The sequence below is a fragment of the Hordeum vulgare genome, chromosome 7H, assembly GCF_904849725.1.
Source record: "Hordeum vulgare subsp. vulgare chromosome 7H, MorexV3_pseudomolecules_assembly, whole genome shotgun sequence".
Taxonomy (NCBI): Eukaryota; Viridiplantae; Streptophyta; class Magnoliopsida; order Poales; family Poaceae; genus Hordeum; species Hordeum vulgare.
Genome location: NC_058524.1, coordinates 315,618,727 through 315,642,278, shown reverse-complemented (window position 1 = coordinate 315,642,278; position 23,552 = coordinate 315,618,727). Strand labels below are relative to the sequence as shown.

The 23,552-nt window shown below is 42.7% G+C and overlaps 1 protein-coding gene and 1 long non-coding RNA gene across 2 annotated transcripts; both read right to left on the bottom strand.

Moving 5' to 3' along the window:
• Nucleotides 1-8,053: 8,053 nt before the first annotated feature.
• LOC123413653 lies at nucleotides 8,054-10,482 on the bottom strand. The gene is made up of 3 exons (XR_006613791.1): nucleotides 10,426-10,482; nucleotides 9,616-9,832; nucleotides 8,054-8,170 (listed from the first exon to the last, which is right to left on the bottom strand). It is a non-coding gene; the product is annotated as an uncharacterized LOC123413653 (long non-coding RNA).
• A 774-nt stretch (nucleotides 10,483-11,256) lies between these two features.
• LOC123408820 lies at nucleotides 11,257-13,238 on the bottom strand. Its single transcript, XM_045101861.1, has 5 exons — nucleotides 13,223-13,238; nucleotides 12,656-12,954; nucleotides 11,991-12,083; nucleotides 11,789-11,858; nucleotides 11,257-11,383 (listed from the first exon to the last, which is right to left on the bottom strand). Exons 1-5 carry the CDS (start codon nucleotides 13,236-13,238, stop codon nucleotides 11,337-11,339), a joined length of 525 nt encoding a protein of 174 aa, XP_044957796.1. The 3' UTR covers nucleotides 11,257-11,336.
• Nucleotides 13,239-23,552: the final 10,314 nt, after the last annotated feature.

Here is a 23,552-nt window from a genome sequence, read left to right as displayed (position 1 = left end):
GGCTGAAGCTTTTTGACATAAGCATCACATCCCCAAACTTTAAGAAACGACAACTTTGGCCTTTTGCCATACCACAGTTCGTATGATGTCGTCTCAACGGATTTTGATGGTGCCCTATTTAAAGTGAATGCAGCTGTTTCTAATGCATAACCCCAAAATGATAACGGCAAATCAGTAAGAGACATCATAGATCGCACCATCTCTAACAAAGTACGATTACGACGTTCGGACACACCATTACGCTGTGGTGTTCCAGGCGGTGTTAACTGCGAAACAAGTCCACATTGTCTTAAGTGAGCACCAAACTCGAAATTCAGATATTCACCCCCACGATCAGACCGTAGGAACTTGATCTTCTTGTTACGATGATTTTCCACTTCACTCTGAAATTGCTTGAACTTTTCAAATGTTTCAGACTTGTGCTTCATCAAGTAGACATAACCATATCTACTTAAATCGTCAGTGAAGGTGAGGAAATAACGATATCCGCCGCGTGCCTCTACGCTCATTGGACCACACACATCGGTATGTATGATTTCCAACAAGTCACTTGCTCGTTCCATTGTTCCGGAGAACGGAGTTTTAGTCATCTTGCCCATGAGGCATGGTTCGCACGTGTCAAGTGAATCAAAGTCAAGTGACTCCAAAAGCCCATCAGCATGGAGTTTCTTCATGCTCTTTACACCAATATGACCCAAGCGGCAGTGCCACAAAAATATGGCGCTATCATTGTTTACTCTAACTCTTTTGGTCTCAATGTTATGTATATGCGTATCGCTATCAAGATTCAATATGAACAATCCTCTCACATTCGGTGCATGACCATAAAAGATGTTACTCATAGAAATAGAACAACCATTATTCTCAGATTTAAAAGAGTAACCGTCTCGCAATAAACAAGATCCAGATATAATGTTCATGCTCAACGCAGGCACTAAGTAATAATGATTTAAGTTCATCACTAATCCCGATGGTAGCTGAAGTGACACTGTGCCGACGGCGATTGCATCAACCTTGGAACCATTTCCTACGCGCATCGTCACTTCGTCTTTCGCCAGCCTTCGTCTATTCCACAGTTCCTGTTTCGAGTTGCAAATGTGAGCAACAGAACCGGTATCGAATACCCAGGCACTACTACGAGAGCCGGTTAAGTACACATCAATAACATGTATATCAAATATACCTGATTTTTCTTTGCCCGCCTTCTTATCTGCCAGATACTTGGGGCAATTGCGCTTCCAGTGACCCATACCCTTGCAATAGAAGCACTCTGTTTCAGGCTTAGGTCCAGCCTTGGGTTTCTTCGGCGGATTGGCAACAGGCTTGCCACTCTTCTTCGAATTGCCCTTCTTGCCTTTGCCGTTTCTCTTGAAACTAGTGGTCTTGCTCACCATCAACACTTGATGCTCTTTACGGAGTTCAGACTCTGCGACTTTCAGCATCGCAAACAACTCGCCGGGAGACTTGTTCATCCCTTGCATGTTGTAGTTCAACACAAAGCCTTTATAGCTTGGCGGCAGTGATTGAAGGATTCTGTCAGTGATAGCTTTTTGCGGGAGTTCAATCCCCAGTTCAGCTAGACGGTTTGAGTACCCAGACATTTTGAGCACATGTTCACTGACAGACGAGTTTTCCTCCATCTTGCAAGCATAGAATTTATCGGAGGTCTCATACCTCTCGATCCGGGCGTTCTTCTGAAAGATAAACTTCAACTCCTGGAACATCTCAAATGCTCCATGACGCTCAAAGCGACGTTGAAGTCCCGGTTCTAAGCCATACAAGACTGCACATTGAACTATTGAGTAGTCCTCCTTACGTGCTAACCAAGCGTTCTTAACATCCTGATCAGCCGTAGCGGGTGGTTCATCTCCTAGCGCGGCATTAAGGACATAATCCTTCTTCCTAGCTTGTAAGATTAGCTTAAGATTACGAGCCCAGTCTACAAAGTTGCTTCCATCATCTTTGAACTTAGCTTTCTCTAGGAACGTATTAAAATTCAGGATGACACTCGCGTGAGCCATGATCTACAACACAAATATATTCAAAGTGGACTTAGACTATGTTCAAGATAATTAGAGTTTAACTTAATCAAATTATATGCTAAACTCCCACTCAAAAAGTACATCTCTCTAGTCATTTGAGTGGTTCATGATCCACTTACACTATCCCAAGTCCGATCATCACGTGAGTTGAGTATAGTTTCAGTGGTAAGCATCCCTATGCTAATCATATCAACTATATGATTCATGATCGACCTTTCGGTCTCACGTGTTCCGAGGCCATGTCTGCACATGCTAGGCTCGTCAAGCTTAACCCGAGTGTTCCGCGTGCGCAACTGTTTTGCACCCGTTGTATGTGAACGTTGAGTCTATCACACCCGATCATCACGTGGTGTCTCGAAACGACGAACTATAGCAACGGTGCACAGTCGGGGAGAACACAATTTCGTCTTGAAATTTTAGTGAGAGATCACCTCATAATGCTACCGTCGTTCTAAGCAAAATAAGGTGCATAAAAGGATTAACATCACATGCAATTCATAAGTGACATGATATGGCCATCATCTCATGCTTCTTGATCTCCATCACCAAAGCACCGGCACGATCTTCTTGTCACCGGCGCCACCCCATGATCATCCATCAACGTGTTGCCATCGGGGTTGTCGTGCTACTTATGCTATTACTACTAAAGCTACATCCTAGCAAAATAGTAAACGCATCTGCAAGCACATATGTTAGTATAAAGACAACCCTATGGCTCCTGCCGGTTGCCGTACCATCGACGTGCAAGTCGATATTTCTATTACAACATGATCATCTCATACATCCAATATATCACATCACATCGTTGGCCATATCACATCACAATCATACCCTGCAAAAACAAGTTAGACGTCCTCTAATTTTGTTGTTGCATGTTTTACGTGGTGACCAAGGGTATCTAGTAGGATCGCATCTTACTTACGCAAACACCACAACGGAGATATATGAGTTGCTATTTAACCTCATCCAAGGACCTCCTCGGTCAAATCCGATTCAACTAAAGTTGGAGAAACCGTCACTTGCCAGTCATCTTTGAGCAAAGGGGGTTACTCGTAACGATGAAACCAGTCTCTCGCAAGCGTACGAGTAATGTCGGTCCAAGCCGCTTCAATCCAACAATACCGCGGAATCAAGAAAAGACTAAGGAGGGCAGCAAAACGCACATCACCGCCCACAAAACCTTTTGTGTTCTACTCGAGAAGACATCTACGCATGAACCTAGCTCATGATGCCACTGTTGGGGAACGTCGCATGGGAAACAAAAAATTTCCTACGCGCACGAAGACCTATCATGGTGATGTCCATCTACGAGAGGGGATGAGTGATCTACGTACCCTTGTAGATCGTACAGCAGAAGCGTTAGAGAACGCGGTTGATGTAGTGGAACGTCCTCACGTCCCTCGATCCGCCCCGCGAACAATCCCGCGATCAGTCCCACGATCTAGCACCGAACGGACGGCACCTCCGCGTTCAGCACACGTACAGCTCGACGATGATCTCGGCCTTCTTGATCCAGCAAGAGACACGGAGAGGTAGAAGAGTTCTCCGGCAGCGTGATGGCGCTCCGGAGGTTGGTGATGATCTTGTCTCAGCAGGGCTCCGCCCGAGCTCCGCAGAAACGCGATCTAGAGGAAAAACTATGGACGTATGTGGTCGGGCAGCCGTGAGAAAGTCGTCTCAAATCAGCCCTAATTGCTCCATATATATAGGAGGAGGGAGGGGGACCTTGCCTTGGAGTCCAAGGGACCCTCAAGGGGTCGGCCGAGCCAAGGGGGGGAGGACTCCCCCCCCCCAAACCGAGTTGGACTTGGTTTGGTGGGAGGAGTCCCCTTCCCTTCCCACTTCCTCCCTCTTTTTTTTTCTTTTCCTTTGATTTCCTTTTCTTGGCGCATAGGCCCCCTTGGGGCTGTCCCACCAGCCCACTAAGGGCTGGTGTGTCTCCCCAAAGCCTATGGGCTTCCCCGGGGTGGGTTGCCCCCCCCCCCCCCCCGGTGAACTCCCGGAACCCATTCGTCATTCCCGGTACATTCCCGGTAACTCCGAAAACCTTCCGGTAATCAAATGAGGTCATCCTATATATCAATCTTTGTTTCCGGACCATTCCGGAAACCCTCGTGACGTCCGTGATCTCATCCGGGACTCCGAACAACATTCGGTAACCAACCATATAACTCAAATACGCATAAAACAACGTCGAACCTTAAGTGTGCAGACCCTGCGGGTTCGAGAACTATGTAGACATGACCCGAGAGACTCCTCGGTCAATATCCAATAGCGGGACCTGGATGCCCATATTGGATCCTACATATTCTACGAAGATCTTATCGTTTGAACCTCAGTGCCAAGGATTCGTATAATCCCGTATGTCATTCCCTTTGTCCTTCGGTATGTTACTTGCCCGAGATTCGATCGTCAGTATCCGCATACCTATTTCAATCTCGTTTTACCGGCAAGTCTCTTTACTCGTTCCGTAATACAAGATCCCGCAACTTACACTAAGTTACATTGCTTGCAAGGCTTGTGTGTGATGTTGTATTACCGAGTGGGCCCTGAGATACCTCTCCGTCACACGGAGTGACAAATCCCAGTCTTGATCCATACTAACTCAACTAACACCTTCGGAGATACCTGTAGAGCATCTTTATAGTCACCCAGTTACGTTGCGACGTTTGATACACACAAAGCATTCCTCCGGCGTCAGTGAGTTATATGATCTCATGGTCATAGGAATAAATACTTGACACGCAGAAAACAGTAGCAACAAAATGACACGATCAACATGCTACGTCTATTAGTTTGGGTCTAGTCCATCACGTGATTCTCCCAATGACGTGATCCAGTTATCAAGCAACAACACCTTGTTCATAATCAGAAGACACTGACTATCATCGATTAACTGGCTAGCCAACTAGAGGCATGCTAGGGACGGTGTTTTGTCTATGTATCCACACATGTAAATGAGTCTTCATTCAATACAATTATAGCATGGATTATAAACTATTATCTTGATACAGGAATTATAATAATAACTATACATTTATTATTGCCTCTAGGGCATAATTCCAACACGATGGTGTTGAGTTAGGTAACCACTTGAGGAATAAGTGGTGTACCGAGACAAGTTGTGTGTATATGTTTAAAAAACGGAGAGATTTAAGATTTGTTGCTCGTCCCAACTATTTATGTGCGACCATGATACCCCTTTACGGGACGGGCTTTGTTGACTACTTTCGTCCATGCTAGCATAGAGCCCACATTACTAGTGGCGTGAGGGCTAGAGTTACCCTCTCAATACGGGGTCGTGCCAGGTAGGGCGACATGGGTTGTTTTCATAGACAACGGGCACATCATTGCGTCCTATCAGGGATGGTACGATATAGAGCGAGTCTCGTATGATGTACGTCATAAGGACATGGGCCAACGAGTGGACCGTTTGTTTAGTGTCGCCAGGGGAAAGAATTTGCTTGGGTGCTTACCTCGGGTATGTAATATACCATGAGTCATGGTTGACACGGAAGTTACCCTAGTCTTGTGGGTAAAGCGTGCAAACCCGTGAAGAGTGTAAGAACTATTCGAATAGCCATGTCCACGGTCTTGGACAGTTGGAGCTCCATCTTAATCTAAGTCGGATTTTTTCACAAACTTGGTGTGTGTGTGTGAAAGATGACACTTGAGCTAAGTCACATGACTCGACATGATGAATGAACATGAGATTTTCAACCCCCTGCTTATGATGATATCAATATGTTGTTCGTATAGATATCTGCAACCTCATGATGCATGCTTTTACAAGTTGATTGATCATGACATTGCACTCAAAACTAGCTTTCTACAACTTACTTACTTACTCCTATATCATGCATTGTTATTACCTTGTTATAAACAGGGGTTGCTTTGAGTACATTCAAAGTAGTCATTGGCTTGCCACTGGTTATTTTATTGTCCAGGCATGAGAGAACCGAGTATGATGAAGATTAACTTGGTGACTTACGTGTAGGCTAGGACGCTTTCCAGACAGAATGTCTATAGGGTTAAGGAAGATGGCATGGCATCACGCTATCGATGAAGATTTCTGCTCCAAATACATGAAGACTTGGCTATGAAGGCCATAACTGAGTAAAATGGTACGCAATGGATGTAAGACTCTTGTTATTCAGCTTCGATTTGTTTAGTGAGCATTGATCTCTGGGATAACTATGCACATACATTTAGTGAACACGACTTATGGGTCTGGGTCCCCACAAATTGTGTATCGGAGCCATCCTCATTGTGGGATGCCTTAGTTAGCATGGACATTAGATAGGACAAAACAATTTTTTCAGACCCTTTAAAATCAGTTACAAAACCTATATATTTCTAAATTCTTCTAAATATTCAAAGGAAGCGATGGGTTTTGCCTTAGCACTTCCACCCTTACACTCTTGACTCCCCTCATCTACCTTTTCAAAGCATGCAAACGGTCGCTAGCACCCTTATGCCCTGACCATTGGATTCCTTGAAATCCTTGTGGGTAAATTTAAAAGGAGCGATCTTGCCAAATGATCACCCACATATTTGGAAGACAAGATTGGCAACGCTACGACAAGACGACACCAACAAAATCTACTATCTCGAGGTATGAGGACATCAAGACTCAGAAGATGGTGGCACCCTCTACACTGTCTCGGAGGGATGCAACCCTAGACTACGATGATTAGGACATAAGATATGCTAGATCATGATATGCGTCGCTAATAGAGCGACCATGTCCTTACCATTGTTGTGTCGACAACCACCGGTGTATGAGAACCTCAACATTTGGTCCCCCTAACCATAGTGAGCAGGAAAACGGTTCTCTTCATCCCCCTCTCTTGGTGTCGATATTGTCATCAACATGACCGATAGGTCGAAGCTCTATCATGCCTTGTCAATGTCATTTCATAAAGGACCATCTACTTGGAACTCTTGACGCCTTGAAATACAAGAAGACATTGACAAGATTACAAGGACAACAGAAGACCCTATCAATGACAGCCATGAGGAACCACCTTTGCCGTTAGCTTACCAGATAGAAGTCGTTAAAAGTTCTTTAGGATCAACCTCGATCATTCCAACAAACAATTCCAAAATACATGGAGACACCTGAAGAAGACCTAGAAGACTAAGGGGACTCCTCTTCAAGACACAAAGCAAGCACGACTATTGAGTCCAAGAACCCCTAGGATAGGATGAGTCGTGTATCCCCTATGCGAAGTCGAGTCCGTGTGATGGTTTGAATGGAACCATGTTGTGTTTTGCTTGTTTGTGCTTTTATATAAGATGCACTTTTGCCCTAGGCAACAATTACATGACTATATCACCTACCTCATATTGATGTTTGTGTTTGTCCTTTTCGACATTTTTTTTATTGCACTTGCACTATCACTACAGGATTCAGCTTCTTTGCCGTCAGCCAAAGCAGACGGCAAAGGGGTGTTCCTCGATCGGCAAAGGCCTTTGCCGTCAGCCTCCTGTCGGCAAAACTTCTATGACTACTGTCGTTGATAAATGACCTTCTTTGCCATCTGCCTCCACACAATGGACGTCAGAGGTCTTTGCCATCAGCCGGCAAATGGCAAAGAAATTAGACGACATCCGATAGGGCCAACTCCGTTAGGTAGCTAACGAAGCCTTTGTTGTGTGCCATGTGGTGACCCTTTGTCATCTGCTGGCTGATGGAAAAGGGCGACGACCATTTGTCGTCTACCATGGGCCGACTCTTTCCGTCTGCCATGGGGCAACCCTTTGCCGTTTGCTGGCTGATGGTAAAGGGCTTTGTCATGTGCTGGCAGATGGCAAAGAGCCTGTATTGCTCCTTTTTTATTTGTTTTCTTTTATTTCCCTGCATTTTCATAACACACACACACACACACACACACATATATATATATAGTTTCAGACATCTTCAAAACATATATTTCACATCATATACATTTCCAACATCATCATGAAATGTTTAACAAGCTAGAGAACACATAGTCTAGCACAATACATAGTTTCACATAGTTATCCATATATACATACTTAAATTTTACATTGTTTGTCAATACAAATGAAAAAACCAAACATTAAGTGTCCATCAATGCCAGTTTCCATGAAATGAATCAAATCTGCAAAAATGGGAGTAATTAAGAAAGTTAGAAGAAGAAGAAGACTAACATATACTCCCTCCGTCCCAAATTCTTGTCTTAGGTTTGTTTAGAAATGGATGTATCAAAATACTAAAACGTGACTAGATACATTCATATCTAGACAAACCTAAGACAAGAATTTTGGGTTGGAGGGAGTATGATGCATCTAAACATATTTAATTATATTCCAAGGGTAATAAATAAGTGTACATAAAGATGAAAGTTAACCTGTTATCAATCATATTATCATGGAGTACATACATGGATAACAATTATGGTCATGACAACAAGCATATTATTTAAAATGATAGAGTAAACCTTACTTGGTGTTCCTTAAATAATCTTCATAAAGATTATGCTAAAACTCGAAACGAATATTTTTAATATTAATCACATGATGTCTATATATTATTTACTTAAAACAGAAGTCAAATAAGCTATCATGTTTGTCTAGATAGATTGAATTACCATGATCATTAATATTAGAAAATAACAGTTTAGACATATCGCACCAAACAACAGACTATGTATGTTGATTGAACATAGACGTGTACATATACATACGAAAGAGAGTGCAACAAACATATTAATAAACAATTATGTCTAATATACTAAACTATGCGTACAATATGATGGTTCAAATTGCAAACTATAGCAAACATATATTAAAAACCAAAGATGAATAATATGCAAGTTCTACTATTTAAATTTCATTTCCCAGGTGTTATGGAACTTTGTTTATGCCATGATGTGTATGTGCATGTTAAACGAGTTTTAGCCAGGGAGATTGGATTATGGAACTTTGTTTATGCCATTGCCCCTTGAAAATATGGAGGTAAGTACGTAGAAAACAGATACATTAGTAAGAAAATACGGATTTGTAAGTATGTACTATTTTAAGACGCTGCATGATGGAAGTATGGAGAAACATATTTATTTATTAAAAATGTAGGAATATATAAAAGTTTATTAGTGAATAAAAATTAAGTATTGAAAAAATAATACCGCGTGCATCTCACGCATAGCATGGCAGAACTTTATATCTAACTGAATCACATTTCAGACCGTGAATAATATGTTGCTAGTCGCTTTTGGATAATGTTTGGCAGAGACCTAACATTATGATATGGATAGATCCATATTTTTTTCACACTCGCATTGTTATTCCTATATGTAAGAAGGATAAAATTGTACGTATTAAATTTGAAAAGCAAATTTCTCACATATGACAGAAGACACAAGTTCAAGATATGGTCAAGCCATGGCACATGTTTTTTTTTATTTTGAGAAATGAAAGCATTTTCTGCTATCACCTACATCATGTACTCATATATTATTATTATATAAGAATTTTTAGCAATACATCATTGAGTAAATGGTCCAAATAAAGGAACAACAATATACAATATCTTCTTCAGAATTACCTTTCTCCGAAGATGGAGCAACATCTTCAACATTGCTTCCAGAGGTCTTTGAGTCCCCGGCATCATCTTCCCTGGTTGTGCCCGTCACCAATTCTTCATTTAGTGCACTCTAGTGGACAGAATCCAAAGAATCATTCACCTCTTGCGCTTTGTATGCACGCCCATATTTGTCAAACATGCTAGCACAAGAGGAGCAACTTCCCCGTAGCTTGGAGCCCTAAGTGAAAACAAAGGTGTAAATTTTCAGTCTATAATTGTGACGCAAAGGCATGAAAGTTACTGCAATCTGAGGTAGAACAGCACAGCTACTATTATTCCATCAACCATTTTGATGACATGAGATCTGACAATGTTCTGTTTTCTGCTGTTTATAATAACAGAGTGGACAACACCGGGGGTATATAACTCTTCTTGAATAAGACAACAGGCTATCCTTCCAATGAATTCGCTTTAGTTTAATGTTCATCGCAATACACATAGCATGACAAAAGATGAAAGGTCCTAACTCTTTGCCAAAGGAAATAAGTACTAAGGTTAATTTGACTTGCTGGACCCCTCAAACACAGCTAGGCTGGACCCCTCAATCACAAGATAAACCGCTTGGCAGCCACATGGTCCTAGTACATCTAAAACTACTTTTAACTCATCTTTCGAACAAAATGACTCAAAGCCCAAAGAATTGAAGGGCACATTGTGCTAATCATAAAGAGAATTACTGAACTAAGGGAAAGTTTTATTCCACAATCACATCCATACAAATGTTTTAGCATAGCAAGGAATAAGGGAAGCATTTGGGAATGGAGCTTTCACCCATTGTTGTTCCCATTCCTGTCCCCCTAAGACGACGTCTACTGCTCCGCCCTGCCGACCAACACCGATGAAAACAACAGCGGCAAGTACAACACGGACAATGATGAGGATGAGGAGGAGGAGTTGCTTGCCTCCCACTAGAAGCTTGGGTTTCCACCAGACCCGGTCCCAGAGCCCATGTTATTCTCACGCTTTCTTGTTGCTGCTATAGGTGCACCACCGCCGTATCTTCCCTGGAAGCTTAGGAACTGCTGCTCAAACAGAGAAAATCAAGGAGATTATAAGACATTTCCTATCTCGAAACACATGTTATTTACCGAAGAAACAAGAAGAGTAATGTCTAATCAGAAAATGTTGCACATTCATTCATTCTTATTGTTATTCTTGAGCGCATAGTGTACTCAACATTCACCATATTTCATACCTGGGCGTAAATTTACATACTAACCAGAAATTTTAATTGGTCAACATTGTTTACTAATTAGGTTATTCATCCCCAAATGACCAGTGGTTCTTGCTGCCTTGTGGCACCTGAACAAATTTCTCTACATAGGCTTAAAATGAAGATTACTTGCTGGAAATAGTCTAAAGCATGGGTGGCACTTGCTACAGACCAGACCATGCGAGCAGAAATTCTCAAGAACACAAGACTAGAGACTTGTAAGTTTCTACTTGCACAAGTTTTAGAATGGAATCAAAGTACCCCAAGGACACAAGCACCAACCATATTGGGAAACAATGGATACAACATAACAAATTTCTAGAAACTGTTGGCTACGCTAGAGCAGAGCAGAGACGCGGTAAAGAAACAAGGGGAAGAAGGAAGTTGGCCTTGTGCTCGGGGTCTAGATGATGTCACCATCGAGGTCAAGGTCGTTGAGCTCGTCATGTCCCACACATCTTCATCCTCCTCATCGATGCCATCCATGGAACCAGAGGGTGCCTGATGTTGTTGCTTCTGCGAATCGAACAAGCAAAGAAATTAATTAGGCATCTCATCCGATCTGCTCAAAGCCACCTCATACACATCACCAGTTGCATCCAAATCAAAGAAACAAATAAATTCATTTGTACAGAGAAGTTTTCAAATTCCTTCAGTGGCAATTTTGGGTGATAATTGATATCACGTGCTAGATCAGTTAAAAACTGAAATAAGGTTCACACCTTGCAGATTCATCATATCAAGAAGGTTCAGACCTCATAGGGTCATCATATCAAAGACATTCAGACTTAGAAATTCATCATCATATCAGAGAGGTTCAAGCTTCAAAGCAAAATTCATCATATCAAAGACGGTAGGTGCACTTCATACCAAATAATGAACTGAAGCAGTGTTCTAGTAAACAGATCCAAAGGAACTCACGGTCGAGGTCGAGGTCATCCGGCTTGGGTGTGGGGTCATCCTTCTCGTCCATAGATGGTGGTTGCTGCTTCTGATAGAATCAAACAAACAAATAAGTTTAGGTAATGATAACATGCACAAACTGAAACACCATTCATCCATTCATTTAGTAGCAAAACAACATCTAGTATTAAAAGACACATAAACACAAATATGGGAATACCTTCAAATTGTAGTGAGTAAACAAGCTAAAATCCTCATAAAAAATCTTCATTGAGTTGTTAAACTGAATTTCGAGCATGGAAAACGGCACTTGCTGCATCCACATTGAACAAAATAAATAAATAAGTAAGGATTACAAATACAGCAAGCAACCATTCGGTCTTATAGAGGAGTTGTCAAATCCATTCTTCGGGCGGGTTCATTCAGCGGACAAACATCTGCAGTACAACACACTAGGTTGAAATCAATACGACGGACAATTCATTCTCCATGAAGGTCAAGCTCATAGCTAAAGAGAAAGAAGAACAGGGAGTTCAGAGAGAGAGGACGACTCACCATGGCTGCACGAACCAGCAGATGTTGCCTCCAGCTGGAGTGATGGCCATCCGGCGGAGCTTCAGGAGGGAGGGTGAGACGTTGTGTGCATATGGTACAGAGGGGAATGGTGTGGCGGCGGCTTCTCGAGTGAGTGGGAGGCGCTTCATCTGTTGGAGGGAGGGGGAGGCGCTGCAGTTGTAGGAGGGAGTCGGGCTGCTACGGGAGTCGGGACCGGCGACGGCGAAGACCGGGTCGTCGACGGATCTAAATCTGAGGCCGGAAGAGCGAGGGGAGCAAGCAGGGGCGGGTCGAGTGGCGGCAGGGCATGATGGGCGGAAGCTCACTTACCAGGCTCGACCGAGAACATGGTCCCCGGAATGAACCTAGCGCGGGTGTCAGGGCGGCGAGTGGGCCGACGGAGGTGGGGCGGCGAGGAGGCCGGCGGTTGCAGACCGATGGTGAGGCGAGGGTGCGGGAGCGAGGCTGTGGTGTTGTGGGACGGAGGGAGGGGGAGCCGCGGGCTGGGAGGGAGCGGCATGTGGTGGTGGTGCGGGCAGCGCGGGGTGGGAAGATTGGGGAGAGAGAGAGGTGGGGAGTGGGGGAGAGAGGTGAGGAGTGGGGGAGAGAGAGATATCGTCGGTGGGGAGCTCCGTTATGTGTCCATCGCCTAGTAGGGCCTGCCTAGGCTCTTCGTCGTCTGTCTTTTCAATCCTTCGTCCGTCAACACACGGCAAAAGAGCACACTGATGGCAAATGGTATCTTTGCCATCAGTCACCTCTTCGCCTTTTTTTTTGCCAGCTCACGACAAAGAGCTTCTTTGCCATCAGCCAGCAGACGGCACAGATTAGATAGATGGCAAATTCTGTGATTCATGTAGTGTATAAGACAACCTTAGGCACACCCCTTTATGCTACTCTGCTTCTCCCCCATCTCGTCAACTAAAGACCAGCAAGACCTAATGCACCAAGGATCCACCGCGATAGACAACTAACGTCAAAGACCTTGACTACAACCTACTCAACCAAGTGCAACCCCGTAGAGCTATGCTTTCCCTCAAAAACTGGAAACCCTTCCCCATAATTAACCTAGGTCTCACCAGTTACCCTAACTCAAACCTCTAACCATGAGTTTAATACACAGACTTGCCAGAACACTTGTTGAGCTTGAATAACCCCTTCTTAGCACTTGGTTCATTATGGCACAAGCGATCATAGTGAACAAACATACTTCATTCTTATGCTAGCACCAGAACCTGGATGCCATAGGGGAATTGGTTATGGATATGTGACTATGAGACAAATGATATGATATGACTATAATAGGTGTCTTTAGGATAGTGTTAAGACTCTTTGGTGGATTACGACATTATAATAGTGATGGGCGAACTTGGTGGATCAACAGTCGGTAGAATAGCAGAGATTACCTCTCCATTGAGAAAATTGGATTTAGTAGGATAACTCGGGACCACACGTTGAAAACTCTAGGTGGCATAGTAAGTTGATTTGTCAGTTATATTGGTGGAGTGATGAGGTTATAATAACGACTTGGAGGAGCAAGTACGAATTCTCGACGGACACGGGATTGGAAGTAAATTATGTGATCCTGATAGTGTTGGTGTTGAAGTAAGACTACATGGTTCAGAGTAATTTGGATTTAGTCCAATGATCTTGATCGTGATACCATGTTTCTTGGTGGTTGTTGATATAGGAAAACTATAAGTTGTCAAAATTGATTTAAATATCTATATAAGCTTGACCTTGGGGTTTAATAGATCATCATAATGGTAAGTTGTGGATCTACGGTAATAATAATCCTTGCCATGATATGAGGGTTATAGAAACTCAAGGTGGTCGTGTAGAACTCCATCGACATTGGATTTGTAGGGATAGTGGATCATGAGATGATCGATGGCATTTAGGGATCACTTGATTGGATTCGTAGGAATGAAATAAGATCTTGGATTTGTAGTATGTTATTCAAGCTTACCAGCTTGTATGATCCCGAAGATTTTTACATAGAGATACATGTGAGTGGGTTATAATATACATAATAGATGTTGGTTTAGTCCTTCTCTCAAACCTTGGAGGTGAATAACATAAGTGATGTTGGAGATATCTTATATATGGTACTTTTGATGATATTGGATGATTCTCTTTGCAGAATTAGGTAGGAATCCTCGCATTTAAGATCTATTCTCAAGGAAAGGACAAACATTTACTCACATCCTAAGCTCCATGAAACCCCGAAGTTTTACCAAGCCAACATATGGTCCGATTATTACCATAGGTCTTGGATCTAAGTCATTATAGTATAGCCAATACTCCACCTCGACCACCACCAATCATGTCCATGAGGAAGGTGGGCATAGAGAACGAGATTATGATGGACCATAAACCCCTAAACAAGTGACCATCCGGAGCAAATGTCCGCTTCTCTAACTTATCCCATGACCAATGTGCTTATGTGATGTTTGGAGAAAAATGTTGTTGTACTCATGGATGACATACTTTTTTACCCAATAAGAGCAGAAACACCTTAGTCCTATTTGGAAAAGCCCCAGAAGCATCGATTGACATTCTTCTCATGTGTATGATTTTACCTTGAAGAAGTGGACTCCTCAAAGCACCCTCCAAGTAGGAGAAGACATTCTTATCCAAGGAAGATGAAGGACCACTACGGTTGGGAAACCACGACAATGAAGAAGAACGAGAAGGAGCAATAGAGGTCAACTGCCACTCCTCTGCCAGCTGCTTCAATTATGCCAAGAAGCATTGACGTTCAACCACGTTGAATCCTTCGAACATCAAGAGAAATGGTAGAACCCCTTTTTTGGTCTAGTGAAGGACATGGATTCGGACTGGATCATGGTGATACCCCTGTCAAAGGTGGTTCACCCCACTTGCCAAGCCTCAGACCTTGGGGATTCGGTGGCTGCTCCATACTTTTCGGTAGCCAGCTCATCTAGGACCCCTCAAAAACCTTTCTAGATGGTAGAACCCATTTTAAACACCAGACTCTAAGCTTAGTCTTAGAGACGAGGATCAACCCAAACTTTTCCACAAATGGCTACGAAGAGGAAATAAGACCAAACACTCGAAGACACACCAGAAATGTCTGTCCTTGACGACGAAGACAAATGGCCAAAGACTAATGAAGAACACACCTCGACAACTACTCAAGTAGAAGATCTTGACAAGAATCCTACGCCGACACACCTCAAAACTCTCAAGGATGAAGACCACCTGCGAGTGTAGATCACCTGCCTTAAGGAAGTCTAGGAATTCCCCGTCGACGGGAAGCTACACCAAAAGGTTGTCCCTTCTATTCGAACAAGAGGCTTCTAGATGTCACTAACCTCCATGAGCAACCCCAGGATTAGCACCCACACACAATATGTTCCCACGTATTCCGACTTTGGAATGCACACGCAATCGAGTCCCTTGCCCTAACCTTGTTCACCAAGCCCTTGACCTCTAGTTAAGCTTAGGATGTTGCAAGAAGCACGTTCACCATCCGACGAAGACAAACAAAGCACTCGAAGCTGTATCATTAAGCACTTCACGATCCACTGAAGCAACCACATCGAAGAATGAGCAACATGCATGGGAACATGAAGACTACATCAGAACCGAATTTCGTATCTTTTCAACATCTAGCCTAGGAATTTCGGGAACGAGATTCTTGTAAGGGGGTAGGTATGTCACACCCTGTGTTTTGCCTCTCCTTCATAAGTCAACATAGCTCAAAAATTAGGACCAACTAAAAAATTTCTGTGTGTGTGTGATGCTTGACTTGATTGCTATTTGCTTGTGTGCTTGTCTATGTTTTAAACCACAGAAAATTCTACTTCTCTCAAGACGCATCTGCTTGCTGCAAATATTTGCCCAATGACCACACCATGTGTATTGGACTTAAAACTATTATTACAAAAAAGCATTTATTTGATTTAAGCTGTCAAAGGCCCCTGAATTGAGGTTTGTAGTGCAAGTCCTCAAATTAGAGAGACGTTTTGCCCCAAATATATTATTTGGATCCTATTATCAAAAATACTTCCCAAAAGCACAAAATTATTATTTTAAAAGTCATTTTTGTATTTTATTTAAATACCTTTTTTGAGACCAGAAATAGTTTGTTATAAGAAAAAAATATTTTCATGCTTCCAAAATATTTGAGGAAAAGTAGGGAAACTCAATATACATATATTTTCAATATATAAGAGTTTCAAAACATGGTCATGTTCAAAATATTGTACAAAACCCTTCAAAACCTTTTATGTGAATTTGAAGTATTTTAAATATTTCTACAATTAATATTCTTAAATAATTCAAGTAAAATTCTATCACGTCACACATGATATATGTGTTGACCTTGTGAAGGTTCATCCCAATCCAAGTTGATTTGATTCGTCAAAATGTTCGGAAACCCTCTCTATTTAGAACTAAAGTTGAGCAACTCGACATTACCAAGTGTCTCCATTTGTCCTCACATTTTGTGGACATGTCCTACTACTCTAATAATGCATCCACACCAAGTGGTGCATCAAGGAGAATAGCTCCACCCATCCAAATCTCCTCAGAAGTTCTTCTGCTAATTTATAGAATTGGGAATATTTGTAGTGTTGAATTTCTCCAATTGATCCCAAACTTTTTGGGCATGCTATAATCCTCAAATAATGCCACCACACCAAGTGGTACGTGAGGGGGAATTAATGTGCATGGATAGATATAGAGGAAACCATTCTGCCCATTTTTAGGGTTTATAGGGTTTACATTGGAAACATTCATCACCTAATCCCAAATTTGGTGATCGGCCTCATTTTCACCTAACATTTGATCCTGTTAAATTTTATAGCAAGAAGAACAAGTTATCTTGCCCAAACAACAATCAAACACCTTTCGATGAATTGGTAAAAGCCTTGTTTTGAGCACGTTCACTATTCCCCTTGCTTTCATCTTTTTACCACAACACCTCCTAGTGTCCAATTAAAGAAACACGACCCCCAGCTCAATCATTGCTGGGTTAAAACCCACTTTTACATCTCCGGACAGCCACCTTTCCCTCCTTTCGCTTTTGCTCTCCTCCACTCATGGCTTTTCTAGGGTGTCCAAGGCCATTTGGGCATTGTTTACTCCCTCCTAAGACTAGTGCACAAGTTTGGCCATGTCCAGGTCACAAGTGGCATGCCCCGGCATGAAGAGCTCGCTTTGCAGCGCGCTACAATTCCCTCGCACACTATGACGGCGCCCATCCCAAGCCCCCGACAGCCTCGAGCCCCTCCCCGCTTGCCAACAGAGTTCCCTCGGTGTCCAGGACACGCAAATGTGTCGGCACCCTCTTTCCTCACCCCTCGATCACCCTGCTCGCCCATGCCCGATGTCGCAGAGCTTCGCCACTCGTTGCTCACGCATGGGTTCCCGCCTAGAGCTTGTCGCTCTCCTCCTCTTAATCCCCTGCGACTTGACTAGCCCCACGAGCATCGCATGGACCTTGGGACAGCCTCCCTCGGCCAACAGAGCCATACCCGCGGGTGGCCATGAGCCTCATCCATGGTGCGCCACGACCTAGCCATACATGGCGCCCCCGAGCTCACTCTCGCGTGGATGTAGTTCCCTTTGTGGCTAGTGAAGCTCTGGGTCCGACCAGCTCCTCCTCCCCTGGCCTTTGTCATCGCCCATGGTCGAAGCCCCGCCGATAGACTCCGCGTAAATTCGAGCCTTCTCGGGGTTCCCGTCTCCCCTAACCAATTCTGAGCTTATCCTAGCCACCCTGAAGTCCCCCGTATCCACCATTTCTATCCCAAGACGCCAGGTGCCCAAAACCGGCGACGAAGGACTATATCTTCCATGGCCACCAAAGCCATCACTGTTGCAAACCTTCCTAGTAGGCGTGTTGCACATGGTGTGACATGGGGTGGTCTCTTGAGCCCACCGGTAGCTTGGGCGCCGCCGGAGGTGGTCTGAGCCACCAAAATGACACAGACGCCTGCTCGGCCCTGCCTCCCATTCTCTCTAGCCAACATCGATGCAAGGAGGGAGACGACCCTGCCAATGGGGCCGACGACCACACTCGTCAGCCTCTTAGCTGTCTGCCCGGGCCTACTGTCATATTAAGTGGAGGCAGCATCCAAAAGACCCATCTTTGGCCAGTGAAAACGTATTCCCAGGAATACATGTTCTGTGTGGCACCCTGCTCACGCAACCGAGCTGTTGGGCCGGCCCAACTACTATGTGGCGCCCGGTGCGCCGCTTTGGCCCTCTGGTGTAATTATTTTCCTTTTGCTTTTTTATAGACAGGCATACAAATTCATAATTAATTCAAATAAACTCCAAAATTAATGATTTCAATTCCTAACGGAATCTAAAATCACATCCTATCCAAATATGTGCATTACACATTTTTCAAAAATCTTTTCTCTATTGTTTCAATCCAAATTCAAAATTGAATTATTGAAACTCCACGTTGCAAAATTCCTAGAGAATCCAAATCAACTCCAAATGGATTGGTTCAAATTCCTAGATGTTCCAAAAATATTGCTCCCTTTATCTAAACTTACTTAACATTTTCCCTATGCTATATTTTGGTTGGACCAAATAAATAGGCCCATTTCCTTTTATTCCATCTTATTAAATCTCTAGGAAGTTCACCCCAACTCCAAATCCAATGGAAGCACTTCCAAAAGTCTTCTATAAACATGCTTTATTAAATGAGTTCCTCCACTCATTTTTAAGAAAATATTTTTTGTTGACTTCTTGTAGGTCCACTATTCCCTCCATTTTCACATTTCAAAAATCCACGTTGATCCAGATCCATTGAAATCCCCTTGGTTACTCTTCTTATAGCCAAAGGTGTCCTATAAAAATAAAAATTTAATTTATAGAGCGCTTTTATTCCTTATTTGTGGTGTTGCTTACTATGATTGTTTCTGACGATAGTTGACGAAGTAGATGAGGTGCTTAGAGTTGGACCAGAAGTTTGAGAACACCTCGAAGACTTTGCTGAGCCAGGCAAGCAGGCCTTTTACCATGACTGTGAAACCATTTTTATGCATGTCATATGCCACTTTGTTACATTGCATCTGAATCATGATGAATCGTTGACCACCTTGGTTGGTTGTCTCCGATGTTTCCTAGTTGATACTTGCACTAAGAATGACCCTCCCTTTCTGTGAGGGTTCTGTGGGTTGGAAGTAGTTAGGATGCTAGTAGTTGCTATGCTAATGGGATGGGAAAATGCACGGTGTCGGAAAATAAATGATTTCGAAAACTTTTCAGAAACCCCGTCGGGTGCAACTAATGCCCGAGGAAGATGGTGTTTAGTTAGGTAACCACTTGAGGAATAAGTGGTGTACCGAGACAAGTTCTATGTATGTGTTTTTGAAAACAGAGAGATTTAAGGTTTGTTGATTACCCCAACTATTTATGTGCGACTACGATACCCCATTATGTGATGGGGATTTGATGATTACTTTCGTCAATGCTAGCAGAGAGCCTGCATTACTAGTGGCGAGAGGGCCAGATTTACCCTCTCGATATGGGGTCGTGCTAGGTAGGGTGACCATGGGTTGTTTTCACACACACCGGGCACACCGTTGTATCCCCTCGGGGGTGGTACGATCTAGAGCGAGTCTTGTATGATGTACGTCATGAGGATGTGGGACAACGAGTGGACTATTTGTTTAGGGTCGCCAAGGGAAAAGCCTTGTTCGGGTGCTTACCTCGGGTATGTAATATACCACGAGTCGTGATTGACACGGAAGTTCTTCGAGTCTTGTGGGTAAAGTGCACAAACCTATGCGGAGTGTAGGAACTATTTGAATAGTCTTGTCCATGGTCTTGGATAGTTGGAGGTCCTCCTTAAACTATGACCGATGTTTTCACAAACTTGTTGTGTGTGAGAAAGATGATACTTGAGCTAAGTCAGATGACTTGACATAATGAATGAACATGAGATGTTCCACCCCCTGCTGATGATGATAACTCTATGTTGTTCGCATGGATATCTGCAATCTCATGATGCATGCTTCTACAAGTTGGTTGATCATGATGTTGCACTCAAAACTAGCTTTCTACAACCTATCTACCTAGTGCTATATAATGCATTATTATTACCTTGTTCCAAACATGGGTTGCTTGTGAGTACATTCAAATTACTCATTGTCTTGCCAATGGTTATTTTACTGGCCAGCCATGAGAGAACTAGATATGATGAAGATTATGTTGGTGACGTATGTGCGAGTTAGGACGCTTCCGAGTCAGAATGCATGTATGTTTAAGGCAGATGACATGGGTACACCCTATTGATGAAGATTTCTGCTGCAAATATATGAAGACTTGGCTATGAAGGACATATCTGAGTAAAATGATGCGCAATGGATGTAAGGATCTTATTATTCAGTTTTTGTGTGTTCAGTGAGCATTGATATCTGGGATCCGTGTGAACGTACATTCGGTGATTACGACTTATGCGTCGGGGTCCCCACACCCCAATATGTTGTCCTATCCTCACGAAAACTTGAAAGTCTCAATAGGAATAGAAGGGCCTATCGTTGATGCTTTAACAAGGTGTATATCGTCACAAATACATGTACCAACAAGCAGAGAATACAAGATAGAGGCTTAGACTCGCCAAAAGCCACAACAAGAATATCTCAATACGTCAATACATAACAATCACCATAGAGAAGAGTAGGATCCGACTACGCATGAAAACATACAAAAGAAGACTATGTCCACCCTGGTAATCCCAGACTGCTAACCTTGAAGCCTTCCTATGATTGTAAAAGAAGAAGAAGAAGAAGAAGAAGAAGAACTCCAAAGAAAACAAGCATCGCTCTCACGTCAAGGTGTTGCTTTACCAATACCTACACCTGTTGTTGTCGTAATCTATGACCTACGGGGATTCATCAATCTCATTTCCAAGTGTATCAAGACTAGCAAAGCTTAATGGGAGAGGAATGGTTAAGTGGTGAGGATAAAATAAGCACTAAACGTTTTATATCTCGCTAACTTATAAGTACAAGAATAAGAAGAGTGATCTACATATAAATGATCGAGACCTGGTAATGATCAAGAAGTGTTCCTGAACCCCTACTAACGAGTCAATCAGAACCTCGCTATGTTCTCTTTGGTTCAAACCTCACAAGAAGAGACGGTCACGGATACGCACGTGGTTGGTGTATTTTTATTTGATTTAGTGTCAAAATCTCTACCATCGAATATTATAAATTTCCAAGTAACCACGTAACCGCATGAACATATTTTCGTAAGATTTAACCCTGCAGGCGTCCTCCAAGTAGTCCATTATAACTTCAATGCGCATCCAACGGGAAAACCTCACACCGTGATAACACGATTCTTACGACAAGGAATCTTGGTGGACGAAGTGCTAGTCAAAGGTAAAATTGAACCATGAAGACCTCTCGACGTGTCGACGAACTCAATAGGAGTAGCGTATCTCATTCTTAGGACACGATTGGATCGACTAAGTTTCCGGCTGGCACACCTATTGGTGGCCCCGACTACTGCGATTTTGGACCAAACTCATGAGGAGCATTGGCCCGAGTTGTTGATGGATTAGCCAACGAGTTGATCATTCCCTATGCAAGTTTTATTAGTTAAAGCAAATGTAGTGCCGAAGTTGGGCATTGCTGGAAGATTTTTATCCTAAAATGAATGATCCGGGGGGCATAATACGACACATTTGTTAGAAGTGCTCATCGAAGAACATAACACCTGTATAACGGAAACTAGGGCAACAAGAGTGGAAGGAAGCACCAATCAAAAGGATTAATGGGTGTGAAATGGTTAAGTGGTGAGACTTCAACAATCACTAAGCATTTTATCTGGCTAACTTACATGTATAAGAATAATAAGAGTGATCTACGCCTAAATGGATGTGAACTAGTATTGATCAAGAAGTGATCCTGAGCACCTACTTACGATTCAATCATAACCCCAGTATATTTTGTTCTTGGTTCAAACCTCATAAGAAGATATGGTCATGGTTACACACACAGTTGGCGTATTTCAATTGGATAAATTGTCAAATTTTCTACGACTAAGAATTATAAATTTCCAAGTCACCACGTAATCACGGGAACGACTTTTCGTAAGATTTAAACCTACAAGGGTTTTCCAAGTAGTCCATCATAAATTCCACACGCATCCGATGGGAAACCTCACAACATGATAACATGATGCTTATGATAAGGAATCCCGATGTACAAGCCACTCGTGAAAGGTAAAACAAAACCAGTAAGAACTCCCGATGTGTTAATGATCCCAATAGGACCCTTGTATCCTGTTCTCAGAACACGATGGATAAGCAAAGCGTACATGTTATACCAATCTTCTAGTTACCCCGTGGCGGCTCAGCACAATGCTCTATTTTGGACCAACACTCATGAGGAGCACTAGCCTAGGTTGTTGATTAATTATCCACGGGTAGATTAATCCCTATGCAAGTTTTAATAATTAAGTAAGTGTAGTACCAAAGTTGGGCCTTGCTAGAATAGTTTTATCATAAAATGAATGATTAACAGGCCTAGAGTACCCCACATGTGTTTGAAACCCTCATCAAGGAACATAACACCGGTACAAAGGAAACTAGGGCGGCAAGAGTTGATCAAAGCACGAAGCAAAAGGCCGATCCTTCCACCCTTTACCAAGTGGAAAGATGCATTAATTAAATAAACAAGATAGTGTGATACCCCATGATATCCATGTCCCAACATGGAACAAACTGCATGTGTAACTAGAAACACTATAAGAGGGGCTAAGAAAGCGCTAACTTAGCCAAACAATGGTTTGCTGGGATGGTGGATGGTTAGAGGATCGACAAACAAGTGGTAGGTAGCAAGACATAGCGATAAAAGAGACAACTAGCATAACAAAGATAGTAGTGATATCCAAGGTAATAGTCAGCAGAAGTTGGTAAAAAAGCTGAACCAAACACAACCTAAGTGAAGTTTGATATGCAACGAGTTTCATATTAGAGAAACTCCACATTTAAGTGATTTAGTTAACTTTAGATTAGGCACCCAACGAGTTTAAATGTTATTTAGCATGGAAAGAGCTGAAGCACAATTAAACTATCTATCTAGGCATTTCAAATGAGACGAGAAACAATATATAGCATTTATGGAACAACCCCATATGTAAATTTTGAATTTGGTCCATATCTGCCAAAAACATATTTTATATTTATTAAACATGAAAATAAAGTGCACCATGTTATTCTACACTA

What these genes read in the sequence shown, in the direction of transcription:
- LOC123408820 (XM_045101861.1), bottom strand. An exon ending in TTACTCACTACAATTTGAAG is followed by an intron (nt 11,859 to 11,990) that starts GTATTCCCATAT and finishes TGATTCTATCAG; the next exon opens with AAGCAGCAACCACCATCTAT. An exon ending in GGATGACCTCGACCTCGACC is followed by an intron (nt 11,384 to 11,788) that starts GTGAGTTCCTTT and finishes TTCGATTCGCAG; the next exon opens with AAGCAACAACATCAGGCACC.